At 30.4% G+C, this 20,621-nt stretch overlaps 2 protein-coding genes across 3 annotated transcripts; one reads left to right on the top strand and one right to left on the bottom strand.

Moving 5' to 3' along the window:
* The first annotated feature begins 6,337 nt into the window (after window positions 1-6,337).
* LOC124923666 (TOM1-like protein 1) lies at window positions 6,338-8,937 on the top strand. 2 transcript variants are annotated; one of them, XM_047463632.1, is made up of 4 exons: window positions 6,338-6,377; window positions 6,681-7,245; window positions 7,399-7,650; window positions 8,327-8,937. In XM_047463632.1, exons 2-4 carry the CDS (start codon window positions 6,727-6,729, stop codon window positions 8,735-8,737), a joined length of 1,182 nt encoding a protein of 393 aa, XP_047319588.1. In that variant the 5' UTR covers window positions 6,338-6,377; window positions 6,681-6,726; the 3' UTR covers window positions 8,738-8,937. The 2 variants fall into 2 exon arrangements, with proteins under 2 accessions (XP_047319588.1, XP_047319587.1); XM_047463631.1 differs by having other exon boundaries at window positions 6,358-6,487.
* Window positions 8,938-8,997: 60 nt separating this feature from the next.
* Window positions 8,998-12,222, bottom strand: LOC124923665 (4-coumarate--CoA ligase 2-like). Its single transcript, XM_047463630.1, has 6 exons — window positions 11,093-12,222; window positions 9,939-10,137; window positions 9,718-9,863; window positions 9,571-9,638; window positions 9,402-9,504; window positions 8,998-9,312 (listed from the first exon to the last, which is right to left on the bottom strand). Exons 1-6 carry the CDS (start codon window positions 12,188-12,190, stop codon window positions 9,202-9,204), a joined length of 1,725 nt encoding a protein of 574 aa, XP_047319586.1. The 5' UTR covers window positions 12,191-12,222; the 3' UTR covers window positions 8,998-9,201.
* Window positions 12,223-20,621: the final 8,399 nt, after the last annotated feature.

Raw genomic sequence — 20,621 nt, 5'->3', positions numbered from 1 at the left:
TGTTCAAACTCTTTAGGGTTGCTCTAAATGACAACTTTCCCCATGGAAATTGGAGGAAAGTGTCGATGCCCTCGACCATGCTGGGGAGTTTGATATTTATTATCCACTTTGGGTCAAGGACAAAGAGATAATGACAAACCAGGTATACCAACCCCAATTTCTATGCATATTCCTTATCAGAGCAGGACACAAATTTTGAGTGAATGTCTCATGTTCTAACAATATATTACTTTTAAAATATTTGACAACTAAAGATGGACATTCTTCAACTTGATTGAAAATGGTTTTCACCGCAGGGAATCTCCTAAAATTGAGGCCTGTGACCAAGGAAAACTCCTTCATTCCAAAGCACAACTCCTCTCCATTCACGATGAACTTCATCTCCATAGAATTAGAGATGTTCTTCTTGAGGAGCATTTGATGGATTATCGTTCCTAAGAACTGTAGTGACGTGGATCATTTGAATAAAAATCGGAATTGGGTTTGCTCTACCTTTTCCATTAGATCCATTGCAGCAAACTTGGTAAGCAACATCAAAGAATACGAGGAAATTGGATAAAACATTAACAAACAATTCAAATAAAGTACAAACATACAATACATATAGGTACAATGTTTGTGAATATCAATTCACAATTATTATAAACCGTAAACCATGCATGCATGCAGAATAAGAATATTACAATACGCTGATATAATACTCGTGAATGAAGAACATTAAATAAGAAACATCATATACACACATAAAACCCTAAAAGCAAAATAAACCCTAAAAGCTAAGGATTATACATCAATTTCCATCAATATAAACGAAAGAATAATAAGAACATTACAGAATAAACTTAAACCTTAAACCCTAAACTCACTTGAATATATGATCGAAGAGACGTACGACGAACGATGATGAGAGTTGATCAATGATGATGTTGAACTGATTTGAACGAAATTGGAAGTTGGAATGGAAAGTCGTGAATGGAAACTCAAGAGAGTCAAGATTCGTGAATAGAAAGTCGAGAGAGTCGAGAGTCGTGAAAGGTTTTTTTTTTTAAATGAGGGGGGCAAATTATGTATATATGCGATGAAAGACATGATTTATAACTATCGCGTGAGTTCATAAACACGTTTTAGAGAAAAATGTGATAGTGGTAATTCGCGTTAATGAGCGGTAAAGTGGGCGCGCGAGGGGCAATACGGACATTTCGCAGGGCAAAAAGACCTTTTTGCAAGGTTTATCAAGCGTGTGCCTTTTTTGGAATTAGAGCATTTATCAGGGTCATTTCATCAAATTTCCTTTTATATCAGGGATGACAATGGGGCGGTTCGGGGCGGGAAATACATTTACCATCCCTGCCCCGTTCGGTTTTGTTCGATTTCGGTGAATCCCCGCGGGGCACCGTTAATAAAATAATTTTTAAAAAAAATAAAAAATTTATAAAATAATATTATATAAACGATTTTTTTAATATAATATATATTGTAATATATTAAAATTTTATATTATTATAAAGAAATAAACTTACAACTTTTATAAAATATAGTGAATAAATAAATATATTGGTGATTTAATATAATTAATTATTTTTTATATTGTTCGGGGCACAATCGGGGTGAGATCAAGGCAAGGGACCCAAATACCATCCCTGCCCCATCCTCGTTCGGTTTCGGGGAAAAACCATCCCAAATATGGCAATTTGGTTCGGTTTTTACGGAACAGTTTTAAATTATCATCCTTAGGGATCCTCTATTATGAAACCGTCATTGTGCCCAAGGAGGGATAAAAATGTAATATATATATATATATATATTTATAATCATTATCCTCTCCTCGTGAGAGGACACATGGAAACAGAAATGATTTTGTAACAAAGGATCCTAAATATACAATAGTCGAGAGATTCTCTGTTATGAACCGCTCTTGTGCCCTCTTACAATGAGTGGGTAAAAATATAATATTTATCAAAGTTTTAAAATACGAGGTCCAATCGCGAAACGGTTTATTGAGCGGTTCGGATTTTGTCTTCAAAACGGTCACATTTCGTACCGGTCAAAATCTGGTCCGACTGTCCGGTTTAACCAGAAAATCAAACCAGATTTTTCCGATTGGAAATATTATTATATAAACTATTATTATAATATTATTTAATTTATTTCTTTCATTAGTTTTACTTTTACAGTTTAGGATTATACCATCTTTCTTAACTCTTTCTTTCATTTTTGAAATAGAGAAGCTCGAAAACGAAAGAAAAAAGACGACTTTCCTCAGATCTATCTAATTTTTTTCCTTAACTCACCTTAGATCACAACTATTCTTCAGATCTTCGGATGTTCTTCAGATCTACGGTTGTTCGTCAAATTTACGGTTGTTCTTCAACTGGAACTCATAAGTAAGTTTATCAATTTTTGTAGTATTTCCGATAATGGGTTGGTTTATCATTTATGAGCAACAAACAAATCAATATATGACTGGTGTATTTGGGTTTATAAGAGAATAAGTGCTAAGAATTAGGATTCTTCAATTAGGATTTTTCAATTTAGGTAGTGTATAATTAGGGTTCTTCAATTTGATGTGTGAGTTTACTCATTTGCTTACTCTTTACTGATTTGTTGATTGTTGACTGCTTCAATTTAGTAATCTAGATGATAGATCTAAGTCGAATATATGTTAATTATTAATTATTAATCATCTAAGTCGGAAAGATTGAAAAATGACATATGATGACAATGAGGCAAACATCTTATTGTTTCTCCAACCTGAAAATCCTGAAAAAGAAGTTCTTTCTCTAGATGCATCCATGGCAATGTTACAATTTTCTATTGTGATTTTCAGGATATTTTCCACTAAATCTCTTGTTAACCCTTTTGCACCACCTCTAGTGTCAAATATGTTTGAGATTTCTTTATAACTTGACTCAACAACTCCATCTGACTTTGAACTGCACCTAACATTATTGGCTTCAGTTTATTAATTATTTATAACTGTTTTTCAAATCTGTAATATATGTTAATTATTTATTAATTTGTTTGTTTAATTATTGATAGGTAATTGTTTAACTTATTAGGAATGTCTAACTCGGGAGTTACTCGTCCTGAATCAGAAGTTGAAACTCCAACAACACAATCAAACGTTATTCCAAATGTCAGATCTAAGTCGAATGCAGCTTGAGAATATGCAATTATACTCGAGCATATGGGTAAGAGATCAATTCAATGCACATTTTGTGAAAAAACTATTTCTAGTGGATGGATTTCTCGGTTCGAGCAACACTTAATGGGAATTAAAGGAGATGTTGCGAAATACAAACAAGTTTCAAATGAAGTACGGGAAAAGCTTATAGGCTTAAATTATGAGAATCTCAAAAAGTTGAAGGAGAAGTCGATAAATTTAGAGAGTTTTGATAGTGAAGAAGTTACAATGCCAATGTCATCTTCAAAGAAAAAAGGTGTTGACAAAGCTTTTCAAAAGTTTTTCAAACATGGTGTTTCTGATCATTCTCAACCAAGTATTAAAATTGCATTACAAAGTTAGGAAAAATGGCATGACACTAATTTAGCTTGGGCAATGTGATTTTATGATGTTGGAATTCTATTTAATGCTTTGAACTCGCCTTATTTTCAAATAGTGATTAATAAGAGTATTACAATGAGTCATGGATATACACATCCAACATATCATGCTCTACGTGTTGGATTGTTGAGAGATGCCAAAAAATCAATGGAGTTGATTGTTGAGGATTATAGGAAATGTTGGAAGGACACGGGATGCACAATTATGACAGATGGTTGGATGGATGATAGACAAAGGTCTTTGATCAATTTTTTAGTCTCTTGTCCTAAAGGGATTATATTTGTCAAGTTTGTTGATGCATCGGGTTTCATCTCAGATGCTTCAACATTGTGCAACTTGTTTTCTAAGATTGTTGAGTGGACTGGTATTGACAATGTTGTTCAACTTGTGACTGATAATGAATTTGAGTTTCTCTTCCTTAGGAGCATTTGATGAATTATCGTTCTTGAGAACCGCAGTGACGTGGATCTTTTGAATAAAAATCGGAATTAAGTTTGTTCTACCCTTTCCATTAGATCCATTGCAACAAACTTGGTGGAAATGTTTGAGATATTGGTTTTCCATGAGACCCTACCAACAAACTCAGGAATTATGGTAAACTTCATCTACAGAAAAAAGGAACAACATTGGATTAAACATAACAACTCCAGAACATTATAATTACCTACAATATAGAACATTATAATTACCTAAACTATAGAACATAACAACTCAAGTAAGCAACATCAAAGAATATGAGGAAATTGGATAAAACATTAACAAACAGTTCAAATAAAGTACAAACATACAATAAATATAGGTACAATGTTCGTGAATAACAATTCACGGTTATTATAAACCCTAAACCATGCATGCATGCAGAATAAGAACATTACAATACGCTGATATAATACTCGTGAGTGAAGAACATTGGATAGGAAACATCATATACACACATAAACTCTAAAAACTACATAAACCTTAACAACTAAGGATTATACATCAATATCCATCAATATAAACGACAGAATAATAAGAACATTACAGATTAAACTTAAACCCTAAACCATAAACTCACATAAACGTATGGTCGAAGAGACGGACGAGGAACGATGATGAGAGTTGATCGATGATGATGTTGAACTGATTTGAACGAAGTTGGAAGTTGGAATGGAAAGTCGTGAATGGAAAGTCGAGAGAGTCGAGAGTCGTGAATGGAAAGTCGAGAGAGTCAAAAGTCGTGAAAGTTTTTTTTTTAAAATGAGGGGGGGGGGAAATTATGTATATATGCGATGAAAGATGCGATTTATAACTACCGCGTTTTATTGTAAAACGCGTGAGTTAATAAATGTGTTTTACAATAAAACACGATAGTTGTAAATCGTGTATTTCCATTAACGTGAATTATCATTATCGTGTGAGTTCATAAACACATTTTAGAGGAAAACGTGAGAGTGGTAATTCGCGTCAATAAACGATAAAGTGGGCGTGCGAGGGGTAGGACGAACATTTCGTAGAGCGAAAAGGCCTTTTTTGCAAGGTTTATTAGGCGTTGATCTTTTTTGGAATTAGACCCTTTATCAGGGCCATTTCATCAAATTTCTCCTTATAGTAGAGATTAGGGATGGAAATAAGGCGGTTCGAAGCGGGGAATGCATTTACCATTCCTGCCCCGTTCTGTTTTGTTCAGTTTTGAAGAATCCCCGCGTGACACCGTTAATAAAATATTTTTTAAAAAATAAAAAAATTTATAAAATAATATTATATTAACGGATTTTTTAATACAATATATATTGTAATATATTAAAACTTTATATTATTATAAAAAAATAAACTTATAACTCTTATAAAATATAGTGAATAAATAAATATATTGGTGATTTAATATATTTAATTATGTGTTATATTGTTTGGGGCATAATCGGGGCAGGAGACCCAAATACCATTCCCGTCCCATCTCCGTTCGGTTTCGGGAAAAAACTGTCTCAAACAGGGCAATTCGGTTCGGTTTTCGCGGAACGGTTTTAAATTACCGTCCTTAGCAGGGATCCTCTATTACAAAACTATCACTATGTCCAAGGAAGGATAAAAATGTAATATATATATATATATTTATAATCATTATCCTCTTCCCGTGAGAGTGAGAGGGCACATGGGCACAAAAATGGTTTTGTAACAAAGGATCCCAAATATATAATAGTTGGGAGATCCTCTATTATGAATTGCTCTTGTGGTGGGGGTAAAAATATAATATTTATATATTATTATTATTATTATTTTAATTATTAGCTCCCTCTTGTGAGAGGGCACAAAGACGATTTCGTATCAGATGATTCGAATACTCTTATATATATCATTCCCTTGATTTATAATTTTTTTTTTTATTTTGATAGGTAGATGTTCAGGATATAATTTTTTCGACATTGTTTAACAACTCATAGAAAATAACAAATTTAATTGTCTTTCATTATTTATATTTTTGGTAAAGATAGTCCGACACCCCATATAATTAATTTGTTCGAATTAATCTATTTCTTTACTCATTTTATAGAACTCAAACGAGTCTGTATTTTGAGTATCCTAAAATAATTTTAAGATTGCTAAGATATTCTCTATTTTCATTTTTATTTTTATTTAGATGTTTTAACTTGTAATTAGAAAAGATAAAAATAAATAATTAAAATATAATTTATGAGTTTAAAAATAAATAAATAAATAAAATTGATATTACATTTTAAGAAACAATTTAAAAATATTGATTTATAAAGAAAATCGTCGTTTACTCTGTAAAGGGAAGTCAAGAGTTGATTAAAGTCCAATCTTACCTCTGAAGGTATTCACAGATCTTTCCTTTAAATTTGTTAAAGCGTTCAGAAATTCGTGAAAGAACAACGATTGATTGATTGTTCTTAGATCTGATCAATTGGGTATTCGTGATCGAAGGTTTTCATCTCAGTCTTTCAATTCTATATTGTTTTCTCTTTGATTATTGGATTTTTTTTCATGTTTTATGTGATCGGAACTGATATCATATGCATATTACGATATTCGTTGTTATATTGCACTGATCAATGATCATAGATGATCGCTGACCGTTTTGTTTAATTAGGGTTTTCGTGTTTTGACTCGTTGATAGGTTAACTCGTTTAGTTGGGTGTTTTCATCTGCAAAGAGAGATAAAGATGAGTGACAATTTGTTGGAAAAAGTTAGCTCCTTTAGTGAGAAGTTGATGATCGGTGGAGCAGAGGTTAGTCGTAAAATGACTGCTGGTATGAGTTCCATGAGTGATAAGGTGAAGGAGCTCTTTCAGGGTCCTAATCAAACTGATAAGCTTGTGGAGGAAGCTACAGCAGAGACATTAGATGAGCCAGATTGGGCTACAAATCTCGAACTTTGTGACATGGTTAATCTGGATAAGATCAATAGTGTGGAATTGATTCGTGGATTGAAGAAACGGATAATGTTGAAGAATCCCAGGGTTCAGTTCTTGGCTTTGGTATTGCTTGAAACAGTTGTTAAGAATTGTGAGAAGGCTTTCTCTGAAGTTGCGGCTGAGAGGGTTCTTGATGAGATGGTGAAGTTGATTGATGATCCTCAGACTGTGATCAATAGCAGGAACAAAGCCCTTATTTTGATTGAAGCTTGGGGAGAATCTACTGATGAACTTCGATACTTGCCTGTTTTTGAGGAAACTTACAAGGTGATTTATATAGTTTATTTTCTACAAATCTTGCAATACTCCATATGAAAAGATATTGTTATTACGAGTAGGGTTTTCAATAATTTGTTGAAGTTCTGAGTTAATAGTGTGGTCTATGTTATTGCCAACTTATGTTTTGTTTGTTAATGTTAGAGTTTGAAATCAAGGGGTATACGTTTCCCTGGTCGAGATAATGAAAGTTTGGCTCCTATATTCACTCCCACCCCTTCAATCATCACATCTTCTGAAACGAGTGATAATTTAGCCCAACATATATCTAGAGATATTTTGCCACCTGTCACTTTCTCAGTTGAGCAAGTACAGGAAGAATTAGAGGTGGCACGTAATAGTGCCGAGCTTCTCGCAACAGTTCTCTCCTCTTCGCCTGGCGAAGATGCTTCAGAGGTATTTTTTCTTTTTCCTTCCTCTTATAGTGCACAAAGGCTACATTTTCTTAGTTTCCTTTACTTATTTTACCTTCTTTTCTATTCTTTTTGGGCAGTTAGTATAATAAGTTAGTGGGTTAATGAGTTAGTAGCTTATAAATGGTAGATAAGGTAATATTTGGAGTAATGAATTAAATGGTTGTTGAATCTGTACTATCTTTCTCATGCTTGGGTGATTTTTAGTCTCATCTACAATTCTTCTTCAAACCTAGATATGCAGGTTGGTACGTAATAAACAGGAGCTTGATTGAGCATTATTCGTTCAAGTGATGATTATTTAACCTCGTAAACGTAATTTAAGAGCCTGTATAATTATTCTTACCAAAAAATTAAGTTAATTTATCTTGTTTGGTATGTTTTTTGTAAAAATGTCTTTCAATATTAATTATTAATTATGAAGGGAAGCGAACTAATATGACTGCATCTTAACTTTTCTTATTAAGAGCTATTTTCATTCAAGTTTTGGCCGAATCGATAAGTAAATTCTTTACGAACAGCCTGTACTAATTTGCAATAGTACATGGAGGGGTATATTATCAAAGAAGCTCATTACGAAATCCGGCTAGAAGATTAAAACAATGTTAGTAGGATTACGATGAAGCTCACATTTGACTTTGGTTTACTAATATTGGTAGGATGAGGCAACACTGGCACTTGTTCAGCAGTGCCATCGATCACAATTCACTGTCCAGAGAATGATCGAGACAGCAGGGGAAAACGAGGCTCTGATGTTTGAAGCCTTGAATGTTAACGATGAATTGCAGAAAATCCTCTCCAAGTATGAAGATTTGAAGAAACCCGACATAGTTCGACAGGGGCTTGAACCTGCAATGATACCAGTTGCAGTTGAGCCCGAAGATTCTCTGCAATGGAAAGAAGACGATACTACCCTTGTGAGAAAACCGTCTGGTTCTAGAGCAGCCGGAGTTAATAATAATAATGATGAGATGATGGATGATCTTGATGAGATGATCTTTGGTAAGAAGGCGGGTAACAATTCTGAAGGAGCCGATGATGCAAAGAAGAACGATCTCATCTCATTTTGAATGGTGTTGTGAATCTTCTTCCTTTCAATCATGCAAATATAGTAAGCCTTTTCAGACTTCACATATGAATTAATTTTATGATTTGAATTTATAATCGGTTTGCTTCCATTGTACTTGTTATGTGACATTGACTTGCACTTGCTGGAGAAACTCAACATCATATGATTTTTTAAGCAAATTAATTGAATGCATTATTATTGCACATGCAATTTACTTTGGGCATAATGGAATGTAATTCCATCTTTAATAAGCAAAATATCATATCAGATTCTTTCCTGAGTTTTATTAGTAGAAAATAGTGACAACAAAATGTTTCATCTAAAAGGCTATAGTAGATTCAATGCATCAAATTAAAAAATAATATGAACCAACCATGGATATGATGATGATGGATGCATAATAGTTAAAACAAAAGGGTGAATACAACACAAAGTGAATTGATCTTCGTCTTCTTCATCACGCATTTAGGAATCAAGTAATTTGGCTCGAAGCTCTTTTCTCAAGATCTTGCCTGAAGGAGACTTGGGAATCACTTCGACAAAATACACTTTGTGCAACCTCTTGTAGAATACCACCTAATTTATATTATATGCTTATTAGTAAATATAAAAGATACAATTTCTTTAACATTGAATAAATGTTTCCTATGTGACACAAATTTTACCTGTTTGGCTATGAAATCCTTGATAGCATCTTCTGTAAGATTAGAATCATTAGATCGAACTACAAACGCCACAGGAACCTCGCCCGCAGCTTCATCTTTTTGCCTATTCCAAATTTCCATCCCATTAGAACACGGTCAATCAATATTACGACTAATCAATACTACTTACGGGACAACAGCTGCATCTGTAATAGAGGAATGGCTAACCAGTAGGGCCTCCAGTTCTGCCGGTGGCACCTGCATGGATATGTATATATAAACCAAACTTAACCAAAGCCAAATCAAATAGATGTAAATTGATTTGATTATTGCATGCCTGAAACCCTTTGAATTTGATGAGCTCCTTAACCCTGTCGACGATAAAAACCTCTTCATCGTCGTCGACATAACCTATATCTCCCGTGTGTAGCCAACCCTCAGCGTCAATGGTGGCTGCTGTTGCTACAGGATCATTTAAATATCCTGCATGTGTTTATATCATTCATTATGCAACCATTTTGAGAGTTTTCAATCGTGGGGTGGATAAGTTAACGATACCTTTCATGATTTGGGCGCCACGGATACAAATCTCACCAGGTTGATTATGGGCGAGAGAAGAACAAGATTCAGGGTCAATCACCTTCAGCTCAGCGTTCCTAACCACTGTCCCACACGAACCTGATTTGGTTTCGAATGGATGCTTCGCAAAACTCAAGCACATCGACAGTACCGGCCCTGCCTCTGTCATCCCATAACCCTTCAAAGTTCAAACAAACCATTTTCTAATTCATTGATCAAATAGAGGCTTTAAGTCAGATCATGATCTGTTAATATTTAGTTGGTAATTTGAACTATGTAATTGTGGTTTGATGTTGAGTTAGTTAAAAAACTTTATATTATGAAATTAAGATCTTATCAAATAAATGTAATTGAATCAAATTATTAAAATGTTATTTGATATTTAAATTTATAATTTATAAAAAAAAAAATAACTATTTCTTTTTTTAAATATAATAAAATAACCCAAAATCAAACAAGCTCTTAAATAATTTTCAAATAACTCAAACTAAACTTACTACAAACTTAAATCAAAATAAACTTTTTTAGATTTTACCGACGTTATTAGTAAAAATATAGCCCAGTGAAAATAGTCGACCTAAAAGATTAGAAGGTCTCATAAAATCGAAACTTTCGACTATGAAGTACAAGTTATCGTGTGGGGGTATAACCTAGATACAATTAAGGATTTTCATGTTTTCACGTGGGTGTGTCTAGGTCATTAAATAATAGACATTTAAAAGAGACACACTTATAGGGTATTCAGTCCAACCTAACTTTCATATATAAAAGAAAAATAGACAAATACCTAAATTCATATCTAGATAGGAAAAATATTTCAAATAAAATTAAAACTATGTTCAATTTATTATCACACATACTAGTTGCATATGTATGGGCCTAAAGTAATTTGGGTTAATTTTCAAAAAAAAAAATCATAAATAAATTAGTCACAAATTTATTTTAAAAACTTGAACTTATCCATACACCAGATTACAAACTATTAGATATTTGTCTATTCAAAATAATAGTAACAGTTTTTTAAAACATGCAGTTTAGTTTAACCTATAATAACCACCAAGTTCGGGATGGATTGGTGTGGTTCCTCTACGCCTAGGACACCAGAATATCGAACCATGAACGAAGAAATTTACCTGGCCGAAAGTGGCGTGAGGAACTCTAGCGAGAAGAGCATCTTGAAGCTCCTTCCCCAAAGGAGCGGCGCCGGAAAGTACAATTCTTATCGAGCTCAGATCATAATCAACAACAACAGGATTCTTCGCCAACGCCAATACCAACGGCGGCACCACCGCCGCCACAGTCACTTTGTGTTTTTGAATCAGCTCCAACAATGAAGTAATTTCAAATTTATGCATTATCAGAACCGCCACTCCCGCCCTTAATGAACAGAGTAAAACAGAGTTCAACGAGAAAATATGAAACAGAGGAAGTACACATAAGAACACATCTCCTTCTTTTAAATATAGATTTGGGTTTTCTCCATCAACTTGTTGTGCTACGCTTGTAATCAAACTCTTGTGTGTCAAGATCACGCCTTTCGGTAATCCGGTTGTACCCGAAGAGAAAGGAAGCGCCACTGGATCATCGGGATGAATCGGAGTTGATGGGGGATGGAATTCAGTCTCATTGGAAAGTAAAGAAGAGAAATGGATGCAATTTTCAGGTGGGGAATCGGCATCGCCATCAACTGTGATTACTGTAAAATCCTCACCGAGTTTCAGTGAATTTGAGTTTCTGAGTTTATCGACGTAACATGATTGAGTGATGATAACCTTTGCTTTTGATGCTTTCATTTGTTTGAAGATTTCGGCTGGGGTGTAGAAAGGATTGGCGGTGGTGGTGACTGCGCCGATCATGGAGGCGGCGAAGAAGGAGAAGACGAATTCGGCGCAGTTTTGAAGGAGGAGTAAGACTACGTCGGTTTGTTTGATACCCAGTTTGGAGAAACCTGCAGCTGTCTTTTCGGAAATGAGATATGTTTCGGAGAAAGTAAATGTTTTTCCGGTTGATCCGATGATGAGACATGGTCGGTCGGAAAATTCAGAGAGGTTTTGGAAACAGTATGAGTGGAGTGGGATGTTGTTAACAATGGGTATGTCGGGAAGTTTTGATCGGAAAACATGGGTTTTTTGATCTAGAGATATGGAACCGGGTTCATCTGAAGTAGGAGGAGGAAGATCTTGAGGAGGAACAGAGATGTCTGTTTTTTGGTTTGTTTCAACTGACAACATTTTGTTCTTTGGTGGATTGGGGAAGAAGGAGAAGAGAAATGGTAATTTAAGTAGGCAAGGATGGGGGGTTAGGTAAGAAAATGAGAGAAATGAGAAACATCATCATATAAGATATGGATGGACCGGTGGACTGTTAGACCGGTGGTAGCTGGTTACTATGTCCAACGTTGAATGTCTATCTCACGTTCAAGAAAGAGTGTGAGCTGTCTTTTACTTACCGCTCATCATCAACTCTTTTATATCATCTACCTCTCAAATGTACAATTTAATTAATACCTTTCTTTTAATATTAAACCTAACATTAACATAATAGGAGCAATTGCATAGGCTCCATTTTGGGCTCTCAAATTTTTCAAAATTTTAATATATAATATTATTATATTTATTATTAATTATCTTATAATATTATATTTATTTATTCTTTTTATATTTATTTTCTTATAATATGACTAATTTTTTATTTCATATTATATATAATAATATATTTTTTTCTTTTTTCATATTATATAATAATATATATTACTTATTTCTCTCTCTATTATATATAATATAATAATTTTTTATCTCTCTATAATATATTTAATATAATATTTTTTTTTCTCTCCATATAATATCTAATATAGTAATATATTAATTTTTTATCTCTGGTAAATGTTTTATTATTTTTTATTCTTTAATATTAGGCTCATTTCCTATTTATTCTTATTGTATCGATCACTTATATCACTGACCATAATTATATTATTTATATTTTAGTAGCTTTCCATCTTTAATAATTTATATTTTAATACTCTTAAATTAATTTTTTTATTTGTTCTTATTTTTATGTTTATTTTTATAATTTTTTTTTATTTTAAAATATATATTATATTTTTTTTATTATAAAGACATCATACACAATATATCACGAATGGATTCGTTATGATATAACTGAAAAATAGTGTTTAGAGTATAATGACTTCATTGAAAATTTTGCATCAAAAATTACAAGGAGGAATATTTTTTGTTGAATCAAATACTAGTTAATTAATAAATTATTATGGTGTATTTTTTGTTTACAACTTATTATATTAATATTTTTGATGTATATTTTGAAATGTTTTTTTACACTAGTTAATATTGTTATATATTAATTTTTTTTTATAAAATGTATAATTATTAAATTTATTTTAATTTTATGGGGCCACAAAATTTGAATTTGTATGGGGCCTCCCAACTCTCGGGGCCGGCCCTGAGTAGAAGGGGTCATATTTTTCTTTTTCGACTGTATCTTATTTACTCAGATCGAATTATTTATCTTGAATTTTTGTAATTCGAATAATTCTTTCAATCTTCGGTGTATCTCGGTGTATCGCTTGTTGTTTATATCCTCTGATTGTGTTTGTGATGCTTTATCGAGTCTATGTTCGTCTCCTTTTTAGTAGTAAAGAAAATGAAATTATCAGATCTATAGTTGTTTTTCATTTTTTCAATAAAGAGTCACCGAATAAGATTTTTCAGTCGGAGACCCTCTTAAAGATATTCTCACATTATTTCTACGAATTACTCACTTTTTTACTATATAAGTAGACGATCAATTATCACTTGAATAATTTTTTCTGTCAACCCTCAATTAAGGACAAAATTCAATATCACTTAAAATATTTTGTAGAGGTTCTTCTGACACAATTTAATTAGTTTGTTGTACATTATCATTCATCGTTACAGATCTAGATCTTTGGAGTTGCCTTCAAAAAAATTACAAGATTGTTCGGTATTCATCATTAGAGTTTTTGTTATTGCAAAAATGACATATTATTTAACACATAAATTTTTTTATTTAGTTATTTTGATTTTATTGATATTATTTTGCAATTTAATTTTTGATATGTAATTTTTTTTTAATTAATAAAAATTAATTTCTTTCCAAACAAAAATTAGAAAAATTGACATATAAAACAAAAAATTTTGATCTAATTTTGTAAATAAATATATATATATATTTTTCATTAAGATAGCTAAAATGAAATCACCATTTTGAACTATATTTAATAATGTTTTAAGGAGACGTGACTTGGGAATTTCAAAGTCCATACCAAACAATTAAAATATCATCTCAATTCATAATACAAAATTTAAAATACAAATAAAAGGGGCATTAATTAATCTAACAACCTTCATCTTCCAAAATTAATGTACCACATCATGCAATCCAAAGTTTGGCCACACAAGTTATGTCATACAAGGAAAACATCCTAATTTATAGAATGATGTATATAGGGTAATTTTTTTTTATTATTAAATTTTAATCTTATAAAAGGATAATAATATTATATTAGTTGTATTATCTCTGATTTATGTGTTTTTACCCAGGGGCGGAGCCAGGATGAAAAATTACCAGGGACTGACTCCAACTTGCATCTCAAATTTAACTTTCTATACTCCGCTTTTTTTTTTTCAAAAAAATTTCCACGATTATTAGAAGATGGAGACTCGCCATGCCCTCTCAATGCACACGCTTGAAAAGTGAGTCACCGAGTGTTTTCAATAGTTGTTGTAAGCCGTAATCTATTATTTTGTTTTTCATCTGAAGACTGTGCATTTAGTACTTTGTCAATATGACAAGGATATTCATTAGATTATCAAGATATTCAACTGCCCTATTATGTGGTGAAATATTACATCATATATGCATAACAAAATAGCATCTATCCCCATCATTAACTCGCTTTCAATATTTGAATCCATCTATTGTAAATGTAGGTTTTTGGGGTTGCTTATGTTCAAACAAGAAACATGGGAAACAAAAAGCAGCATCTTTCAAAGAAGAGTCTTCTAACCAAATAAATTTCTTAAACCAATGACTTTGGAACGGTCGATTTTGATTTCCAAATTTGGTCGGCGGGTACTCATCCTGAATAGGTTGATATGACCCATCTTGATATAAGCTCGTCTAATTTCACCCTTTTGATTAAAAGGATATTTCCATATCGGAATACGTAATGCTGGATCAAGTTTAAGAGAACTTAAATCAACATCAATTCTAGGAGATTTGTTAGATTTTTGAGCAGAGATATCAAATTTTTTATTTAAATACCGAATCAAACCAAAGTAACTATTTTAACTTGTTTATTAATATTAATTTATATTTTCTTAAATTTTTTTGAAATAGTTTATAATTAAAAAATATAAAACACATTATTTTAATTTTACCCTTATAAATAATTTGTATTATTAATTACATTTAAATAAATAAAAATAAGGTATAATTATTATATAAAATAAAATAATTATGAATTAGTTTATACATAAAATATAATAAATTAAAAGTGAGGCCAGATCACCTAACCTCATTTTCATAGTTTGGTCACATAGCCAACTAGACTAAAAGTCACATGTTAAAGACGTATGTAAAATGTTTTATTTTAAGATTTTAATTTAGGTGGGGCTGTAGCCCACCCTAGCCCATGCGTGGCTCCGCCCCTGTTTTTTTTTTAATATAGGACACATAATAGAAATATAGTTAATTATCTATGGTTACAAGATATTGAATAAAATAATATATTAATTAACATTCCTTAAAACCTTGATAATTCTTCCACATTAATCAATTCACTTTGTATCATCTATCACTACCTCAAAAGAGGGAGTTGAGGATGGTTTAATTCAATTTTGTTACTATTAGTTGAGTTATAATTTTTCCCTAATATTGTAGTTGCTACAAATTTGTACTCTATAGCATTTCTTGCTATGGATTGTGATTTTTCTAATACATATAAAGTGTGTAAGTGCAAACAAATAATTAAAAATTAAATTAAGCCTCAAATCATCCATGACCGTACAAGTAACTTTGTTTATTAGAAATTATAAAAAATATTTAAATGTCTTGAAATTATATTTTGAAATTATATAAAATATATAAAAGTATGATACACTATCATATACAAATATAAAAAAATAAAAAAAATGAAATCATGAAGTAAGAGATTGATTCAAGATATATGTTCGATGCATCTTCTTTAAAACAATTTTACCGTATTTTATGCTGGAATTTATCGTGGATGATTGTCTCCTGAAGTCTAATGAATTTAGTAGTGATTTAGCACTATAATCACTATGTAACAAATTTGACAAAAGACAACCAACTTTACAAATGTATATGAACTATCATCGGAATCAAATTAAAATTGTGAAGTCATAATTAAAATGATCAGTAAAATGTAGCTAGTTTATTGTAACGTTGAAAATCAAAAACGTTAAATGTCTATTTGAATAATTGAAGGAGATAACTATTTTTTGGTAAGGTAAGCATAAAATTATTTAATGCTACCGAATTGCATTTTTCATCAACTACATTTGAAATGTTTCGTATACATTTATTACCACTATATATGATTATAAAACTTCTCATTATATATAATAATAATAATGCTTAATTTCAAAGTGTCTGAATTTTCGGGGCGAAAGTTTTGGTTAATTTGGATATATATGTGAAAGTAATGGATATTTAGGTCGGATTGTGAGTTGTCATATTCATAAACAAAACGGTTAAAAAATAAAATAAAAAATGTTATATGTATCTTTCGAATTTGCGACATAACAAAACAAAACAAGTACAATCATTTAAACAAGTGTGATTGAGACGTGGTTTGTCGAAGAATAACAGGTCAATATCAATTGAAAGTGGTTAAAAAATATGAATTGGTCAAAATGTGAGGTCACGATGCTAAATGTTAAAAAATATGAATCAAATATTTGATTGTCCAAAATGAGAGTGTAAGGTCACGAGAAAAAAATATGTGATAAGATGTGATAAGATAAGTTGTTTTACCGAAGTATAAGAGTATTATATTTTTTATTTTAATACTTAGTTTGTATTTATATTAATATTTTTTTAATTATTCATTCAATTAAAATTTTAATTCAAATATATCATTTTATTTGTATTTCAATTAAATGTATAAATTAATTAGGCCCATTTAGATTTATGAAAATTTATAACAAACAATATTGTCTTTTTATCTTGTAAAATAAAATATTTAAAATTTAAAACTCTAATTTAAATCATATAGATTAAACAACCCAACTATTATGATATCATATGATATGTGATTTATTCATTTATTAAGTATACTACAATATTTTCCAGTAAATTTGACAATGATAGCTTTCCAAACTATCCGAACAATATGTATGGTATAATAGTACAAGACCAGCCTAAAAAAATATATAAATATAATTATAATACAAAACTATTATATAATTTTAAAAAATATTCCGCGAAGCGGCCACCCAAAACTTTGGGGTCGACCCTGTCTAGGAATCCAGCGTTTGCGGTTTTGCATGTTCTTCGAAAACATAAACTGTTGCCCTAGCAACTCTTCTAAATCAAAGAATTTGTTCATTGTCTTTCCTAACAAAGAACAACAATCCATACATGTTAAAATTGATTATTAGATTTTTGTGAATCATTATTGTTTAACCATAAACATAACAAGATCACAATCTGATTTGATTAGAAAATAAGATGCACTAATAAGAAAACAAACTAAGTAAATAGAGTTATAATATTTCTGTCGACCCTCTATTAAGGACAAAATTCAACGTCACTTCAAATATTTTGTAGATATTCTTTCGACACAATTTGGTTGATTTGTTCGGTCTGTTATACTTTATCATTCTCGTTACAGATTTTTTAAGTTACTTTCAAGAAATTACAAGATTATTCGATATTCATCATTAGAGTTTTTGTTATTGCAAATATGTCATATTATTTAACCATATAGATTTTTATTTACTTATTTTGATTTTATTGATATTATTTTTCAATTTAATTTTTGATATGTATTTATTTTTTAATTAATAAAAATTAATTTTTATTCATACAAAATTTTTAAAAAATTGACATATAAAAACAAAACATTTTTTTTGTAAATAATTTTTTTTTTCATTAAGGTAGCTCAAATAAAATCACCATTTTGAACTATATTTAATAATGTTTTAAAGAGATATGACTTGGGAATTGAAAGTCTATCCCAAACAATTAAAATATCATCTCAATTCATAATACAAATAAAAAGGGGCATTAATTAATCTAACAACCTTCATCTTCCAAAATTAATGTACCACATCATGCAACTCAAAGTTTGGCCACACAAGTTATGTCATACAAGGAAAACATCCTAATTTATAGAATGATGTATATAGGGTAATTTTTTTAATTTTTTATTAATTTTTAATCTTATAAAAAGATAATAATATTATATTGGTTGTATTATCTCTGATTTATGTGTTTTTACCTATATAACTATGTAATATAGGACACATAATAGAAATATAGTTAATTATCTATCTTGATGGTTACAAGATATTGAATAAAATAATATATTAACATTCCTTAAAACCTTGATAATTCTTCCACATTAATCAATTCACTTTGTATCATCTATCACTACCTCAAAAGAGAGAGTTGAGGATGGTTTAATTCAATTTATAATTTTTACTTTGTTACTATTAGTTGAATTATAATTTTTTCCCTAATATTGTAGTTGCTGCAAATTTGTGCTCTATAACATTTCTTGCTATGGATTGGGATTTTTCTAATACATATAAAGTGTGTAAGTGAAAAAAAATAATTAAAAATTAAATTAAGCCTCAAATCATCCATGATCTTACAAGTAACTTTTTTTGGGGAAAAATCTTACAAGTAACTTTGTTTATTACTAAATTAGGAAAAATGTTTAGATTTCTTAAATTTATATAAAATATATAAAAGTATGATATTACAAAGAAATTAAATAACTATCATATAAAAAAATAAAAAAATGAAATCATGAAGTGAGAGAGGTTCATTCGAGATATACGTTTGATAAATTTTCTTTAAAACAATTTCACCGTCTATATCTTATGTTGGAGTTTATTGTAGATTGATCGATCATTGATGTCTCGTAAAATATAATAAATTTAGTAATGATTTAGCACTATAATCGCTATGTAACAAATTTGACAAAAGACAACCAACTTTACAAATGTATATGAACTATTATTAGAATCAAATTAAAATTGTGAAGTCATAATTAAAAAGATCAGTAAAATATAGCTAGTGTATTGTAACGTGGAAAAAACAAATGTTAAATGTCTATTTGCATAATTGAAGGAGATAACTATTTTTTTTGGTAATGTAAACATTAAATTATTTAATGCTACTGAATTGCATTTTTCATCAACAACATTTGAAATGTTTAATAATAATAATAATGCTTAATTTCAAAGTGTCTGAATTGTCGGGTAGAGAGTTTTAGTTAATTTGGATATATATGTGAGACTAAATGGATATTTGGGTCGGATTGTGGGTTGCCCTATTCATAAACAAAATGGTTAAAAATAAAATAAAAAATGTTATATGTATATTTCGAATTTGCAACATAACAAAAACAAGTACAATCATTTAACCAAGTGTGATTGAGATGTGATTTGTCGAAAAATAATAGGCTGGTATCAATTGAAAGTGATTAAAAAATATGAATTGATCAAAGTGTGAAGTCACGATGCTAAATATTAAAAAATATGAATCAAATATTTGATTGTCACGAGATTATGTTCATTTGGAAAAAAAAAATATGTGATAAAATATGTGAGACGATAAGTTGTTTTACCGAAGTGAATAAAATGTGGAATAAGAGTGTTCTATTTTTTATTTAAAATAGTTTGTATTGATATTAATATTTTTTAATTGATTAATTAGTTAAAATTTTAATTCAAATATATATTTTATTTGTATTTCAATTAAATATATTTTATAAATTAAGACCCATTTAGATTTATGAAAATTTATAACAATCAATATCTTTTTATCTTGTAAAATAAAATATTTAAAATTTAAAACTCTAATTTAAATTATATAAATTAAACAACCCAACTATTATAATATCATATTATATGTGATTTATTCATTTATTAAGTGTACTACAATATTTTCCAGTAAATTTGACAATGATAGCTTTCCAAACTATCCGAACAATATGTATGGTATAATAGGACAAGACCAGCCTAAAAAATATATAAATATAATTATAATACAAAACTATTATATAATTTAAAAAAAAATATTCCGCCAAGGGCACTCAAAACTTTGGGGTCGACCCTATCTAAGAATCCTGCGTTACTTTAGGGTCGACCCTGTCTAGGAATGCGTTACTTTAGGGTCGACCCTGTCTAGGAATCCAGCAAATTCTTTAGGGTCGACCCTATCTAGGAATCCAGTATTTGCGGTTTTGCATGTTCTTTGAAAACATAAATTGTTGCCCTAGCAACTCTTCTAAATCAAAGAATTTGTTCATTGTCTTTTCTAGCAAAGAACAACAATCCATACATGTTAAAATTGATTACTAGGTTGTTGTGAATCATTATTTTTTAACCATAAACATAACAAGATCACAATCTGGTTTGACCA

Source organism: Impatiens glandulifera, chromosome 2 (assembly GCF_907164915.1).
Source record: "Impatiens glandulifera chromosome 2, dImpGla2.1, whole genome shotgun sequence".
Taxonomy (NCBI): domain Eukaryota; kingdom Viridiplantae; phylum Streptophyta; class Magnoliopsida; order Ericales; family Balsaminaceae; genus Impatiens; species Impatiens glandulifera.
The sequence above is the reverse complement of the archived record's forward strand: the minus strand, read 5'-3'. Positions and strand labels throughout refer to the sequence as shown.

What these genes read in the sequence shown, in the direction of transcription:
- LOC124923666 (XM_047463632.1), top strand. Translation starts at nt 6,727, where the DNA reads ATGAGTGACAATTTGTTGGAAAAAGTTAGCTCCTTTAGTGAGAAGTTG. An exon ending in TTTTTGAGGAAACTTACAAG is followed by an intron (nt 7,246 to 7,398) that starts GTGATTTATATA and finishes TGTTAATGTTAG; the next exon opens with AGTTTGAAATCAAGGGGTAT. An exon ending in CTGGCGAAGATGCTTCAGAG is followed by an intron (nt 7,651 to 8,326) that starts GTATTTTTTCTT and finishes TAATATTGGTAG; the next exon opens with GATGAGGCAACACTGGCACT.
- LOC124923665 (XM_047463630.1), bottom strand. Translation starts at nt 12,190, where the DNA reads ATGTTGTCAGTTGAAACAAACCAAAAAACAGACATCTCTGTTCCTCCT. An exon ending in TGGCGCCCAAATCATGAAAG is followed by an intron (nt 9,864 to 9,938) that starts GTATCGTTAACT and finishes AAACACATGCAG; the next exon opens with GATATTTAAATGATCCTGTA. An exon ending in ACAGATGCAGCTGTTGTCCC is followed by an intron (nt 9,505 to 9,570) that starts GTAAGTAGTATT and finishes AATTTGGAATAG; the next exon opens with GCAAAAAGATGAAGCTGCGG.